The sequence below is a fragment of the Schistocerca serialis genome, chromosome 1 (genome assembly GCF_023864345.2).
Source record: "Schistocerca serialis cubense isolate TAMUIC-IGC-003099 chromosome 1, iqSchSeri2.2, whole genome shotgun sequence".
Taxonomy (NCBI): Eukaryota; Metazoa; Arthropoda; class Insecta; order Orthoptera; family Acrididae; genus Schistocerca; species Schistocerca serialis.
The window spans coordinates 693,960,172-693,976,123 of NC_064638.1; the positions used below are offsets into that span (position 1 = coordinate 693,960,172).

Genomic DNA, 15,952 nt, shown 5'->3' on the forward strand with positions numbered 1-15,952 from the left:
TTGTTGTTATACACTGACTTATTCTGCATTAGAAAATAACATTAGCGTACTACATGATTGCCGGGACAAATAAAGAGTGTACCAATAGAGATAATTAGGAATAAAATCAATACCTTTCAAACCAATGTAAAGGAAGTAATAATGCATCATACTTGCTATTCTGTTGATGATTACCTGAATGCAAACTTGAATTAACTATATGACCTTAAGTTTTCCTCTGTATAATTGAAATCTTAACCGTCTCCTAAATGTAATGTGTATGCAGTGATCAACAGTGCATGAAATTTCTTTTTATTTTTGAATCTTGTTCTAGGCATAATATTCTACTTATTCTGTATTGTTCTAAGATGCAGAGATCATGTAAAGAAATAATATGTAGGCATTTTTATGACTCATAATATATGTATGTATTTGCACATAATGTTTATAGTTTTGAATACTGGTAGTAAAATAGACACTATGTTTTGCCATTTGTATATGAGATGGTTGCTTTCATTTCTGGTAGAATTTTGATTCCTATTTTCATTATTTAACTGTTTAAGGTAAATGTTTTTTAATCAATGTGAATACAATACATTTTTTGTTGTTATAAATGCCCTATCGTTTTGAACTTTTTTATTGTGTATTTAATATTTTGCTGTCATCAGCCACACATTTTTATGGAAACACAATGTAAGATTTCTGGGCTTCAGCAAATCAAATGTAACAATTATAACATACCATCTTTATCCTCCTTTTTGCCCCATCCAATGACAGTGCAGCGTGTACCAGGGTGAAGCTCATGATTGGCAGGGGGTAAGCAGACGGGTAGCAAATGTTCATGGAATCGGACCCTTGTCTTCAACTGAAAAAAAGGGAATGTTAATACTATGCATAGATGGTACAGAATCAAAATTCAGAAACTGTGGCTAATCCGTTGGAATGAGAAACACTCTTTATTGACTATAACAACATACTTCCTATGTCCATTTTCTACATAATCACCATTTAATTCAATATGATATTAATGTCTTACATTATCAGTATCAAAATGATTTACTTAAAATTATGCACTCTAAGCTCTCACCTACTTATTAAATAATTCAGCTGCTCCTTAAATAAATAAGTTAAAAGTACTGCTTTAGGTGGAGGAAAAGAGTGTATCTCGACGAGATCAGGACTGAAAGAGGGTTGATCCAAAATTTAATTTTGAGACTGTACATTCAGAGGTTAGGCTTATCATAAGCATTTAAAATAAACTAGTCCATATCATAATGAAAGGAGATGAAATAGAAAAGTTGTAGCTTTTCTTCAAATTTGTGTTGTCTAATGATTAAACTCATTTTTGTCCTTCGTAAGCAGACTCGTAACATTATGTTGCTATTATCATTTACTTCTTTTATCATCACTGTGTATTTGAATGTTCCATGCATTTGTTCAATTATTTTACGATCTGAGCTATCTTCATGCATAATACTGAAACCACATAGGCTTTGGTAATGTAATGCTTATAAGAAATGTCGTGCAGTGCCCTAGGAACTGTAAATTACACATTGTGGGGGTATTGTTTTAATAATGTGGATTATGCTCATTAGCAAATAATTAAGTGTGTGACTGTATATTACACATTTTGTATAATCACAGAATTAAAATTAATCATCTGCAAATGTGATTAATAACCAAAATAAAATAAAATGCACTAGACTATATTTATATGAAATGTTTATTATGTAGCTTACTTGAAAAAGAGCAACATCATTGTCATGAGCAACACCCATGTTATACATAGGATGTGGAACAACACGCCGAACTTTCATTTTCTGACCATAAAATGAGTGAGAGTGGCGTCTTGTGATACCAAGCTGGATTGTCCAACCAGAAGGTTCAGAATGGCTGAAACTAGAAATAAGTCACTTAAATATAATGATAATGGAAATTCATAGATGGAAACAGATTGACATGTTCACATGACACGTGTAAAAAAATAGTAACTTTCAATAGCTTCAAAGATACTACCCTTTCCCAGAGTAAGAATGCTTAACTGAACATACATTTCTCTGTGGTAACATCTTATCAAATACAGGTGATATTAAGTTATTCAACATTCCTTAAATTTTGTAAGTTAACAAATACTATATTCTCATATTCAGATTACCAAGATATTAATTCAGATATGAAACGGTAAGATATTTAGCACGTTCAAGTGATCTATAATGAACTAAATGGACCATGTTTCATTTGTAGTGTCATTGATTTAAAATTCTGTTGGGAGCAATGTGTTTCCTTATTTAATATGCCACACATTATATTTCACAACTTTCAGCAAAATTCTACTAGGCAGAAATGGCATTCATACATGGATGATGCCAAGTGTTGAACCTTCGTTTTTTGAACTACTACTAAATTTTGAAGTACTGGTATGTATTTTTCATGTTGTATGAAGTGAGGCCACTCTACTATAGAACCATCTCTAATGATATTGTTTTGAAGGGCTTTTAAACACTAATTCTCCTTCCTTTCTTTTAGTCTCCAATGAAAATGTCACCTTTCATTTATCACTTTTTAATGAGTTATGTTCATGTCATGTTTCCTATCATATATTGTTTCGTGATGAGCCATTGACAACCTCAGTGATTTAATAAATGTGCAGCTGTACTACACTGAGGTGACAAAAAGTCATGAAATACAGATGGAATTGGTATTGCATACACAAGGTATAAAAGGGCAGTGCATTGGTGACTCTGTCATTTGTATGCAGATGATACACGTGAAAAGGCTTCCAAAGTGGTTATGGTCATATGACAGGAATTAACAGATTTGAATGCAGAATTACAGGCCCATATCATTAACATTGATATGCAGCAGGGTTTTTGAACATATATTGTTTTCGAACATTATGAATTATCTCGAAGAAAACAGTCTATTGACACACAGTCAACATGGGTTTAGAAAACATCATTCCTGTGAAACACAACTAGCTCTTTATTCACATGAAGTGTTGAGTGCTATTGACAAGGTATTTCAGATTGATTTCATATTTCTGGATTTCCAGAAGGCTTTTGACACTGTACCACATGAGCGGCTCATAGTGAAATTGCTTGCTTATGGAATATCATCTCAGTTATGTGACTGGATTTGTGATTTCCTGTCAGAGAGGTCACAATTGGTAGTAATTGATGGAAAGTCACAGAGTAAAACAGAAGTGATTTCTGGCGTTCCCCAAGGTAGTGCTATAGGCCCTTTGCTGTTCCTTATCTATACAAACAATTTTGGAGACAATCTGAGCCACCATCTGGGGTTGTTTGCAGATGATGCTGTCGTTTGTTGACTAATAAAGTCATCAGAAGATCAAAACAAACTGCAAAACGATTTAGAAAATATGTCTGAATGGTGCGAAAAATGGCAGCTGACCCTAAATAACGAAAAATGGGAGGTCATCCACATGAGTGCTAAAAGGAACTCATTAAACTTCAGTTACATGATAAAGTAGTATAATCTAAAAGCCCAACTAAATACCTAGGTACTACAATTACAAACAACTTAAATTGGAAGCAACACATGGAAAATGTTGTGGGCAAGGCTAACCAAAGAATGCGTTTTATTGGCAGGACACTTAGAAAATGTAACAGACCTACTAAGGAGACTGCGTACATTACTCTTACCCATCCTCTTTTAGAATACTGCTACGTGGTGTGGGATCCTTACCAGATGGGACTGACGGAGTACATCGAAAAAGTTCAAAGAAAGGCAGCACGTTTTGTATTATTGCAAAATATGGGAGAGAGTGTCACAGAAATGATACAGGATTTGGGCTGGACATTGTTAAAAGAAAGGCTTTTTTCATTGCAACAGAATCTTCTCATGAAGTTCCAACCACCAACTGTCTCCTCCGAAAGCGAAAATATTTTGTTGACACCAACCTACATAGTGAGGAACAATTACCATGATAAAATAAGGGAAATCAGAGCTCGTACAGAAAGATACAGGTGTTCATTCTTTCTGCATGCTATACCAGATTGGAATAATAAAGAATTGTGAAGGTGGTCTAATGAGCCTCTGCCAGGCACTTAAATGTGATTTGCAGAGTATCCATGTAGATGTACCGGTAAATGTAGATGAATGGTAGTTGCACCTAGACACCTGGGATATTCCATTTTCGAAATCATGAGGGAAATCACTATTTTGAGAGACACAGTCAAAAGTGTACCAAGAATTTCAGGCATTACTTCTCACCATGGACAACGCAGTGGCCAACAGCCTTCACATAATGACCGAAAGCAGTGGCGTTTTCGTAGAGTTGTTCTTGCAACGGAGAAGAAACACTGTATGAAATAACCACAGAAATTAATGTGGGACATATTATGAACATATCCACTAGGACAGTGGCATTAATGGGCTATGGCAGCAGACGACTGACTGACTTGGTTGGATCTTAGATGACTAAAAAACTGTGATGTGGTCAGATGAGCCCCAATTTCAGCTGGAGAGAGCTAAAGGTAGGGTTTGAGTGTTATGCAGACCCAAGCTTTGGAACCAAGTTGTCAACAAGGCACTGTACAGGCTGGTGGTGGCTCCATAATGGTGTGTGCTGTGTTTACACGAAATGGACTGGGTCATCTACTCCAGCTGAACCAGTCATTCACTGGAAAGGGTTATTTTCTGCTAGTTGGATATCATTTGCAACCATTCATGGACTTCAATTTTTGTGGATGACAATGTACCTTGTCACTGGTGCACAATTGTTCTCAATTAGTTTGGAGGACATTCTGGACAGTCCAAGTGAATGATGTGGCCACCTAGGTCACTAAAAATGAATCACATCTAACTTTTCTGGGACATATTTGAGATGTCAGTTTGTGTACACAATCCTTCACCAGCAACACTTTTGCAATTATGGATGGCTATAGAGACAGCATGGCTCAATATTTCTCCAGAAGAGTTCCAACAATTTGTTGAGTCCATGCCACATCAAGTTGCTACACTATGCATAGCAAAAGAAAATCCAACATGATATTAGCAGGTACCCCTGACTTTTGTCACCTCAGTGTATAGTAGCTACTGTTTAATGCCATTCAATCAAAGGGAAAGGGGCAGGTGTCATTCAGGTCATTACTCACTTAGGAAAAAAAGAAAAAAACAAAAACAAAAGTGCTTAATATTTTTATGTACTACTATAGTGTTTACCCAATTCCACAATTAGCTTTCTGACAATAAACTTGCATGAAAATTGTCACAAAAATGGCAAGGGATTATAAAATTTCAAGGTATTTTTAACACAGTATACTTTCCAGTTGCTTGCATGTGCATTTACTCATCTGGATGAGCTTGTTGCCTCACCAGTAAGATTCCAGCAATGGAGTTGGGCCCATTCCAGATATACATATTTGTTGTTTACAAGAAATCTGACACTATTAGTGAATCCACAGGCAGAACCACCAAACCACAGGGAGTCAACTTATTTTTTGTTGTTATTTATTTATATATTCAGACACCCACTTGAAGTATTTCAGTTGATGCATGTTGTGTCATTCCATATACATCTTGGAACTTTGATTATAGGATGACATTTACGTAGTGTATTCTACAATTTAGTTTAGGCCCTAAATATAGAAAAGATGACAGCATAACAAATAGATGACATTTTACAGTGTACTGTGTCGTTCTTCACAGTTTTTACTAATTCTGTATGTTCAAAATTTGCATAATTACATATAAATTATTAAAATTTCATGACAGTTACTTTTATTTTCTTACTGTTCCACGCATGATTCTTTTGTATGGCATATTTCTTTTGCACACTGGTGAACCATTAATTACATAGTCTAGATGCTTGTTTAGTTCATATGTCTTTTTCTTCAGTTTGCATATTCACAAAGCCTTCTGGCTGTTGCATATATTTCTCGGCAGTGGCAGCTTATTATCAAGTGTTAATGTGCAACAGCACACTGTTAAATACTGCACTAAAATTATGCCATTTCTCTTTGAATCTGCGCTGGAAATTCCACTAAAATTATACCATTTCACTGCAAATGCATGTGGATATTCAAATAGAATGGATAAAAATATATTTTGTAGTGCTCTCTCCACAATAACTAGAACCCAGTGTTGAGTGCTGAAATTATGGTCAGCCGCACTACGGTCAACTTGGGGAAGGTATGCAGCTATTTGTTTTCAACTATGCATGCTCTGACATCATGTCACCCCTTCTAACACTACAAGTGGTACATTGCTCACAGCACCAGGTCACTATTTTTCTTTGAAACTGCACGTAGCACATTGTGTAAGCATATAGTATGAGGGATCTTTGAGGAGCTATTGCTGTAACGGCACCTTGCTGAGTAGTCTAGTGTATGACTGGCAATTCATCAACTCGGATTTGATTCCTGCCAGTACCAACTTCCCGTTTTTAATTTTATTTTATTCCTCACAATGTTGAGCTGTCAATTATAAAATTTAAATGCATTTAAACAGTTCAATTTATATATATACATAAAATTAATATATTTAATTTTGTTATGATTACTACCCTTGTAAAGAAAAAAGCTACTGTACGACTTTGAGTCACTTTTGTGGAAGGGCAATTTATGAAATTTGCCCACAATGCAAATAGGAAGAATATGAGAAAATTTAGTATGAAAGTGTTTTCTGTAGGTGATCTGGTAAAGAAGCCCTTCTCAACAGATCTTTGGAGGAGAAAGTGATTGTTAAAGGGTTGAACTAAAATTAATCTTTGAGAAAGCCCAGAAAACAGAAAAACTCTCATGGAAGTGGTAGGTAGCCTTCATAGATCAAATACATAATAAAGCAATTAATGGGATGTTGACAACTACTGAGGGATTCATTGGCCACCTGTTGCATGTAACATATTTTTCAAGATTATATTAGACAGAGTAGAAAAAACACTGGAGAGTAATTTAGATGAATATAGAGGCGGTTTTAGGAAGGGGCATAAACTGAACAGTTTTCTCAGATTGACAGTCCTTGTATAATATGCCCGTGAAAACATCATGATGTATTTAACATATTATTTATGAAAAAACAAAACAGGATATTGTTTTAACTCTGTGTCATATCCAGTCAAAAACCTTTTTGATTTTTAAATCCTGTTTCTGTCATCTCTCCTTTGGGATGAGTGCGTAAACCATCTGTCGAAGTTTACTGAGTTTGGCCACAGCACAGTCTAGAACTGTCCACAATTTGTGAGGCAGTTTTCCATAAACACTGCTTGTGACTGTTATGTTGCCATGTCTATGGATTCAGCCCATAATTGTATCAGCAGATCCCTTGCATGAAACATTGTCCTTGTAGTCTCTATGAAAGTTCTGTTCTCATGTTCAGCTGCACCATTCTGTTGGGGACAGAAGGCTACTGATTTTTTCTGTATTATCCCATGATCTGCATTATTAATACCTCTTGACTAATGAATTCTAGACAATTATCAGGCCTTACCACTTATATTCCATGCTCAGTTTGCTTTTTACTGATTTTTAATGAAATATTTCATGTGTTTGGCGACTTCAGGCTTATTTTTTAAGAAATACACAGTTTGCCAATGAGAATAGTCATCTTTTAACAAAGTACTATGATCTGTCAACTGAATTAATTTGTGTAGGGCTACAGAAATCACTGTGAGCAAATCACCTGTCTTTGTTTACTTTGAGTCACTTTTGTGGAAGGGCAATTTATGAAATTTGCCCACAATGCAATGATCACATAAGCCTCTGTCTCTTTTTTTAAATTAATCTTTTTCACATGGGGAAAGTTTTGGTGTGCCACAAATGGTACATTCTAAGATCTACCTTAGTAGACATATTACCCTGCTGAATAATGTCATTTTTACTCAGCGAAACCTTAAACTTCATCCTAGGGTTGGTTGGTGTAATCTGGATATAAAGAAACAGTATTTTTAAGTTCAACAGTTTACAGCTTATTGACATGATACAATTTTCCTGTCATTTCTTCATAAGTTAGCAATGTGACCCTCTAGAATGATTCCATTTCGTTTTCAAGTATTATGACCCTTTCTTGTCATATAGTAATGCTGAATTGAACTATACTCAATTTACCCCATGAATGGAGGAATTTGTGGATAAAGAGTACTATTCAAGTAAAACATATTTTAATGTCCTTTCATGCTACAATTCCCTTGACCATAGGTGAAATAGGCCAATGAAACCCATGATAAGGTGTAAAGTTTCCAAAAAAATTAATGAGAAATCAGTAAGGTTAGTTACACGACAAGATAAATGTATAATTCTACTTTATGCCATTCAAACGAATTTAGAGTATCTCCCATTAAAATCAGGTACAGAAAAAACTTCAACTGTTTTTCCTAAATCCATTCTATGTTTCCAGAATGAGATTTTCACTCTGCAGTGGAGTGTGTGCCGATATGAAACTTCCTGGCACATTAAAACTGTGTGCTGGACCGAGACTCAAACTCGGGACCTTTGCCTTTCGCAGGCAAGTGCTCTACCAACTGAGCTACCCAAGCATGACTCACGCCCCGTCCCCACAGCTTTACTTCTGCCAGTACCTCGTCTCCTACCTTCCAAACTTTACAGAAGCTCTCCTGTGAACCTTGCAGAACTAGCACTCCTGAAAGAAAGGATATTGCAGAGACATGGCTAAGCCACAGCCTGGGGGATGTTTCCAGAATGAGATTTTCACTCTGCAGCAGAGTGTGTGCTGATATGAAACTTCCTGGCAGATTAAAACTGTGTGCCAGACTGAGACTCGAACTCGGGACCTTTGCCTAGCCATGTCTCCACAATATCCTTTCTTTCAGGAGTGCTAGTTCTGCAAGGTTCACAGGAGAGCTTCTGTAAAGTTTGGAAGGTAGGAGACAAGGTACTGGCAGAAGTAAAGCTGTGGGGACAGGGCATGAGTCATGCTTGGGTAGCTCAGTTGGTAGAGCACTTGCTCGTGAAAGGCAAAGGTCCCGAGTTCAAGTCTCGGTCCAGAACACAGTTTTAATCTGCCAGGAAGTTCCATTCTATGTTGTCTGTCTCTAGGAAAATGTAATGATGACCTTCCTCACAGCATTTGGATAAAAACTTTACTTAATATTGATTTCACTTGTGTGGATCTTGTGCTGTTACCTGTCCCATATACTCATTCACTATCTTACTACTTTCACTTTGGTAATGTACTGAAAAACAGGATGCTATTATTATTTCTGAATTTGGATTAATTCTTGTGGTACAACCAAGGCTTTTTTCTTTGCCTTTAGTTCCATCACTTTTGCCACTAGGCCTAGAAAAGGCTGCCTTAGTGTTTTGTATGAAATGTTGAATTTTTCAGCAGCAGCATACACTGACACCTTTTTTGGCCTTCTCAGGATCAGTTAAGTCATATGTGGATGTTCTATTCTTAACATATGTATAGGACATCATCAGGATAGGAAAACTAAGTTCATTGACCACCCTAACCTACAGTTACTTCACATTCATAAACTGTAATTTACTAACAAACTGTTACAGATATATTACTAAGTTTATTATAATTATGATAAAAATGCATGTGATGTATACATATTTGAGTTTGGTTACTGTATCACAGCTGTTTCTCAACATCACTTCTTCAACTACAATTGTATATTTTCATTGTATTGTTAAGACAAAAACAAATATTTATTTCAAAATGGCACTATCACTATGGCCAACACAAATTATCAGCTCAACATTACAACCACATGTGAAATGTACAGGGTGGGTGAGAAGTCCACATACTCCTGTAACCCCTGTTTAGTATCAAATGTTATTATGCAGATTGGTAGCCCTGTTACTTCTTTTCTGTTGTTGGAATTCAAGTTCCCATGTCTTCAGAGTCACAGTCACAGTCGAGTTTTAATTTGTAGCCATGGTAGATGTGAGGGTCATAGTTTCACTATGTGGAGCACTTAGGGATGAGTATATGGATACATGAACGACAACACACAGGGCAGAAAATGATACAGATTATGGGAGCATATGAGAAAAGATTTAATAAGGCTCCACCACGAAAGGCAACATTTTTGGAATGGGAAAGACCTGCTTTTGCTTTTAGCATCATTAAAGACAGGAGGCGACAGAGTGAAAAGAAGAAGATGCAAGAAGAAGCATATGCTGGAGATAGATGGTGTTGTCACAGATTCCCCTTTAGCTCCTGGTATTGCCAACTTTTACATGGAGTGCTTATAAGATGCAGCACTGAACGCTGACTGCCTTAAACCTGGTGTTCTATAGATACAAAGATGACACTTTTGTAGTGTGGCCACATGGTAAGGAAAACCTGCAAGAGTTCCTACATCACTTCAATGGCATACATGAGTGCATCAAATTCACCATGAAGGTAGAAGAGAATGGATGCCTACCCTTCTTGGACATTTTGATCAAGAGAAATCTGGACAGTACCATCTGGCATTTGATCTACAGGAAGAGGACAACACAGACCTATACCTTAATGCTTGGAGCTACCACCATGCAGTGCAATGTACCTTGGTACTAAACACCTTAGCAGAAAGAGGCAGGTCAGTCTGTGACAGGAGGCATTTACTGCAGGAGTTGCAGCATCTGCGTGAAACTTTCCACAAAAAACAGCTACAACGAGACACAATAAGATGCACCTTATGTAGAGACAAGTGGCGGGTGGACAAACGAAAAGAAGACGAAGTAAAATGTGTGGCATTTTGGCCATATGCTAGGCCACCGACACCCAAAATCGCAAGAATATTAAAAAGCAGCAAAAAACGACAGTCTTCCACGCAAATTAAAAAGTTAAGGACATACTTGACTCAATCAAAGATCAGCTAGGCCTGCAGACACTGGTATTTGCAGTACCAAGTGTGAATGTTTGATGCAGTACACGGGGCAGACACAGCTATGTATGTCACAACGTCATACAAAGCACGTTATGAACATATGACTAGGGCAGACAAACAAGCCTGTGGTAGCACATAATAGCATCAATGAGGGACATGCCTTTCAATAAAGTAAAGTAATAATAAAGTAATGGGAAAAAAAACAAAAAAAGAAAAAAAACAAAGAAGCTATGGACTGCCAATAGTTTTTGGGACTCTGTTGTCAAAGAAGCAGTAGAAACACATCTCCACTATAATCTAGTAATTCGTGACAGTGGATTTCAGTTTACTGCAGCATGGGATTCCTCAGCTAAGAAAATATGTCAGGAACACTCTGTAATGAAAGCGGTGGTGTCCACAGATGGATTAGACAGCAACTGGGACTCGATACCCATGCCAGGGTTGCAGCACAATACCCCACTACTGGTTACCTCGTGTTCCCCCACTAATGACGCGGCATTCCTTTCCGGAGGCACGATTGGTCCACCATATAGACAGATGGAACACACCATACCAACACTTTGCTTGAAGATGTTTGGTACAAAACTCATCAAAACATTGCGATAAGGCGATACCACCACTGGGCTGATCACCCGAGAAGATTTCATCGACACACCAATTCATTCAGGAGTATGACCCCCTTGTGATACCAATGGTGACTTCCTTGTAAACACACAGAGTCAGGGACAGTCATTACTGCCTTATGAAAACAACAATGAACATATAAAGAGATTTACAAGCATCTGGTATACAGGTCTATAAATGGAAATGGGTGCATTGCAGTGAGAGAGTATTGATGACTCTTTCCCAACTGACGGGTTCCACACCACCAAACATTTGGACATTTGCATTGCCTGCTATGTGAAGGAGGCACTTTCAGTGTAAGTATACATGTTCAAATGTTCAAATGTGTGTGAATTCCTAAGGGACCAAACTGCTGAGGTCATCGGTCCCTAGACTTACACACTACTTTAACTTATGCTAAGAACAACACACACACACCCATGCCTGAGGGAGGACACGAACCTCCAGTGGGAGGGGCCATGCAGAGTATACATGCTACAGACCAGAATCAAACAGTGTGAACTCCAGAAATGGATGACAAGATCCTGAAACACGTTGAAGACACTTCATCTACAGTTACATGATGTATTGCACACATCCTTGGTGTGAGAGACAGCCTTGTGTGGAATGTGTTATGTAACCAGAAGCTTCATTCTTTTCATCATTGAGACTGACAGGATTAGCACCTGATGATTTTCCTCAATGCCTGCAGTTCACACAGAGGATTTTACAACAGACTTTACTCATGAAAAATGTTTCAATATTCACAATTCATATTTTTGGGCCCATGCGAATTCAAAAAGTAAGAGACCTCATGCTCATCAACAGCAACTTGGTGTTGATGTGATAGGTTGAGTGAATTGTACATTCTTACATTCTGCCTGAACGGATGGAGACATTGCATCTTTGTGCTGCCAGAAATGCTGGAGAATATACATCTGATGGTTATACATAGGATATACTTCCAGCACGATGGGGTGCTAGCACATTTCAGCCCTGCTGTGATCTTTTGAATTGATGGTGGCCATGTAGTCTTGTCACCTGGGTCACCTGATCTCATGTGTCTGGATTTATTTCTCAGAGGGCATATGAAGCAGCTGATGCATGAAACTGTTGTGGAAACAGAAGAAGACCTCATTGCTAGAATTGCCATTACTGCTGGTACCATCACGGATGTCCCAGTAATCTTCAAGTGAACATAACATCTGATGATGTACTGCATGGATACAGGCCAGTGATCATGCATTCAAGCATTTCCTGTGAACTCCACTACCATAATTAGCATGCTAATATATATATATATATATATATATATATATATATATATATATATATATATATATATATATATATATATATAACTTTTTTCTGCACGTCCAGGGCCTCGCTGCGATGGAGCACTTCCTTTCACGCCGATCACCTGCCACCATACCTAAAACGTCTTCCTCATTACCTTAGCCAGCTTCATCCTGACCCACAACTTCTTCACTTTTGAAGGCCAGACATACCAACAATTAAAGGGAACAGCCATGGGTACCAGGATGGCCCCCTCGTATGCCAACCTATTCATGGGTCGCCTAGAGGAAGCCTTCTTGGTTACCCAGGCCTGCCAACCCAAAGTTTGGTACAGATTTATTGATGACATCTTCATGATCTGGACTCACAGTGAAGAAGAACTCCAGAATTTCCTCTCCAACCTCAACTCCTTTGGTTCCATCAGATTCACCTGGTCCTACTCCAAATCCCACGCCACTTTCCTTGACGTTGACCTCCATCTGTCCAATGGCCAGCTTCACACATCCGTCCATATCAAACCCACCAACAAGCAACAGTACCTGCATTATGACAGCTGCCACCCATTCCAAATCAAACGGTCCCTTCCCTACAGCTTAGGTCTTCGTGGCAAACGAATCTGCTCCAGTCCGGAATCCCTGAACCATTACACCAACAACCTGACAACAGCTTTCGCATCCCGTAACTACCCTCCCGACCTGGTACAGAAGCAAATAACGAGAGCCACTTCCTCATCCCCTCAAACCCAGAACCTCCCACAGAAGAACCACAAAAGTGCCCCACTTGTGACAGGATACTTTCCAAGACTGGACCAGACTCTGAATGTGGCTCTCCAGCAGGGATACGACTTCCTCAAATCCTGCCCTGAAATGAGATCCATCCTTCATGAAATCCTCCCCACTCCACCAAGAGTGTCTTTCTGCCGTCCACCTAACCTTCGTAACCTGTTAGTTCATCCCTATTAAATCCCCAAACGACCTTCCCTACCCTCTGGCTCCTATCCTTGTAACCGCCCCCGGTGTAAAACCTGTCCCATGCACCCTCCCACCACCACCTACTCCAGTCCTGTAACCCGGGAGGTGTACACGATCAAAGGCAGAGCCATGTGTGAAAGCACCCACGTGATTTACCAACTGACCTGCCTACACTGTGATGCATTCTATGTGGGAATGACCAGCAACAAACTATCCATTCGCATGAATGGACACAGGCAGACAGTGTTTGTTGGTAATGAGGATCACCCTGTGGCTAAACATGCCTTGGTGCACGGCCAGCACATCTTGGCACAGTGTTACACCATCCGGGTTGTCTGGATACTTCCCACCAACACCAACCTATCCGAACTCCGGAGATGGGAACTTGCTCTTCAATATATCCTCTCTTCCCGTTACCCACCAGGCATCAATCTCCGCTAATTTCAAGTTGCTGCCACTCATACCTCACCTGTCATTCAACAACCTCTTTGCCTCTGCACTTCCGCCTCGACTGATATCTCTGCCCAAACTCTTTGTCTTTAAGTATGTCTGCTTGTGTCTGTATATGTGTGGATGGATATGTGTGTGCGAGTGTATACCTGTCCTTTTTTCCCCCTAAGGTAAGTCTTTCCGCTCCCGGGATTGGAATGACTCCTTACCCTCTCCCTTAAAACCCGCATCCTTACGTCTTTCCCTCTCCTTCCCTCTTTCCCGATGAGGCAACAGTTTGTTGCGAAAGCTTGAATTTTGTGTGTATGTTTGTGTTTGTTTGTGTGTCTGTCAACCTGCCAGCACTTTCATTTGGTAAGTCACATCATCTTATATATATATATATATATATATATATATATATATATATATATATATATATATATATATATATATATATATATATATTTGTTCTGTTCTTCCTGTATTAATTTGAATGAATAGTTTTGGAACTCCCAGAACAGCTTCCTAGGCTTCCAGTTTTGTTCCACTGAGATTACATGTTCTTTGTGATCAGACAGGTAATTTCCAATTACCATTACTGTATAATCATCTGACTATATTTGAGTAACAATGTAACTTACAGCAGGAGCTCTGTTAGCTGTATTTCAAGTATAGTCATTGACTGTTATGCAATTGTTTGAGATCAGTGGTGAGAAAATATCCTCTTTCAGTTTGGATACCTTACTATAATCAGCATTAAAGTCACTACAGAATGTTATTTTCTTATTACTTCTGCAACTGCTAACCTTATTTAGCACACTATTTGTATCTTTTTCAAAAATGTTCTTCTGCAAGATGAATGGCTAATATTAATGGTGATATATTTTGTATCATTAAAAACAATTTCAACCAATGAACACTCAAAATATTTTTCAATACCAGTACTGGTAGTGAATTTTACTAGGTCAGCTCTATTCTTTACCACGTTTGTAAACCATTTTTGCATGTTTATGCAGCTGACACCATTTTCATAATTTCACCCAAAACAGTTTGATGCTATTGAAATGTTTTGTTTGTTACATGGAGGTATTTTATATTCACAAAGCCAGTGTTCAGTAAAACACACCCTTGTTGGGCTGTCCCCAGTACTCAGTAGTGAGTCTACACTTAGAAGCTTACATCTTAAGGCCTGAATATTTTTGTGGGTGGGTGACAGTTCCTCTTTGGTGGTACTGACTTTAGCGTGTTTGCCCTTAAAAGATCATCAGTCTGGTTACTCACTTAAGGGAAGACAGAGTAGGAAAGACCCTCCATTACAAGAAAAGAACAACAGAATAACCGATCTCAAACGTAGGCAGAAACGCCTGTAAGAAACAGCGTTCACTCATTTACATGCTCGTGTAGTCATAGTTGAGGGACCAGTGTTCACAGTCGCACTGCTTGCTGAAATACTGGTGTACACTTTGATTTTATATTCTTCAAATTATGATGTTATCAAAGTAGTGAAAGTTTGTTGCCTATATTAGTACTTAAATTAATTGTGTGACACACTTAGTTCTCAAATTTTTGAACATGTGCTTTAAAAGACTATATTTTTCTGAATTACAGTTCTTGAATCTTATGCTAAAGCAATATACTATTCATTGATCCAAGCAAATTGGTGTTATCACATTAAGTATTTCATGATAATTAAACAATTTATCATTATGTTGTAAAATTACACACCATTTATTGTTATTATGATTACAATCATACACATCTGTGGCTCATTAAAACTGGGGTTGACCGAAAGTTGTATTCGGAGGTGGGGGGTGGGGGTAGGAAGGAGGAGACAGGGACAGTAACAAACTGTGAGACCCTGACCCCTTCT

The 15,952-nt window shown here is 38.2% G+C and overlaps 1 protein-coding gene across 1 annotated transcript in view; it reads right to left on the reverse strand.

Moving 5' to 3' along the window:
* LOC126425882 (atrial natriuretic peptide-converting enzyme-like) overlaps positions 1-15,952 on the reverse strand; it is a 338,406-nt gene that overhangs the window by 33,648 nt on the left and 288,806 nt on the right. Inside the window, 2 exon segments of the mRNA XM_050088318.1 lie at positions 721-844; positions 1,719-1,878. Of these exon segments, the coding sequence (XP_049944275.1) occupies positions 721-844; positions 1,719-1,878 (284 nt within the window).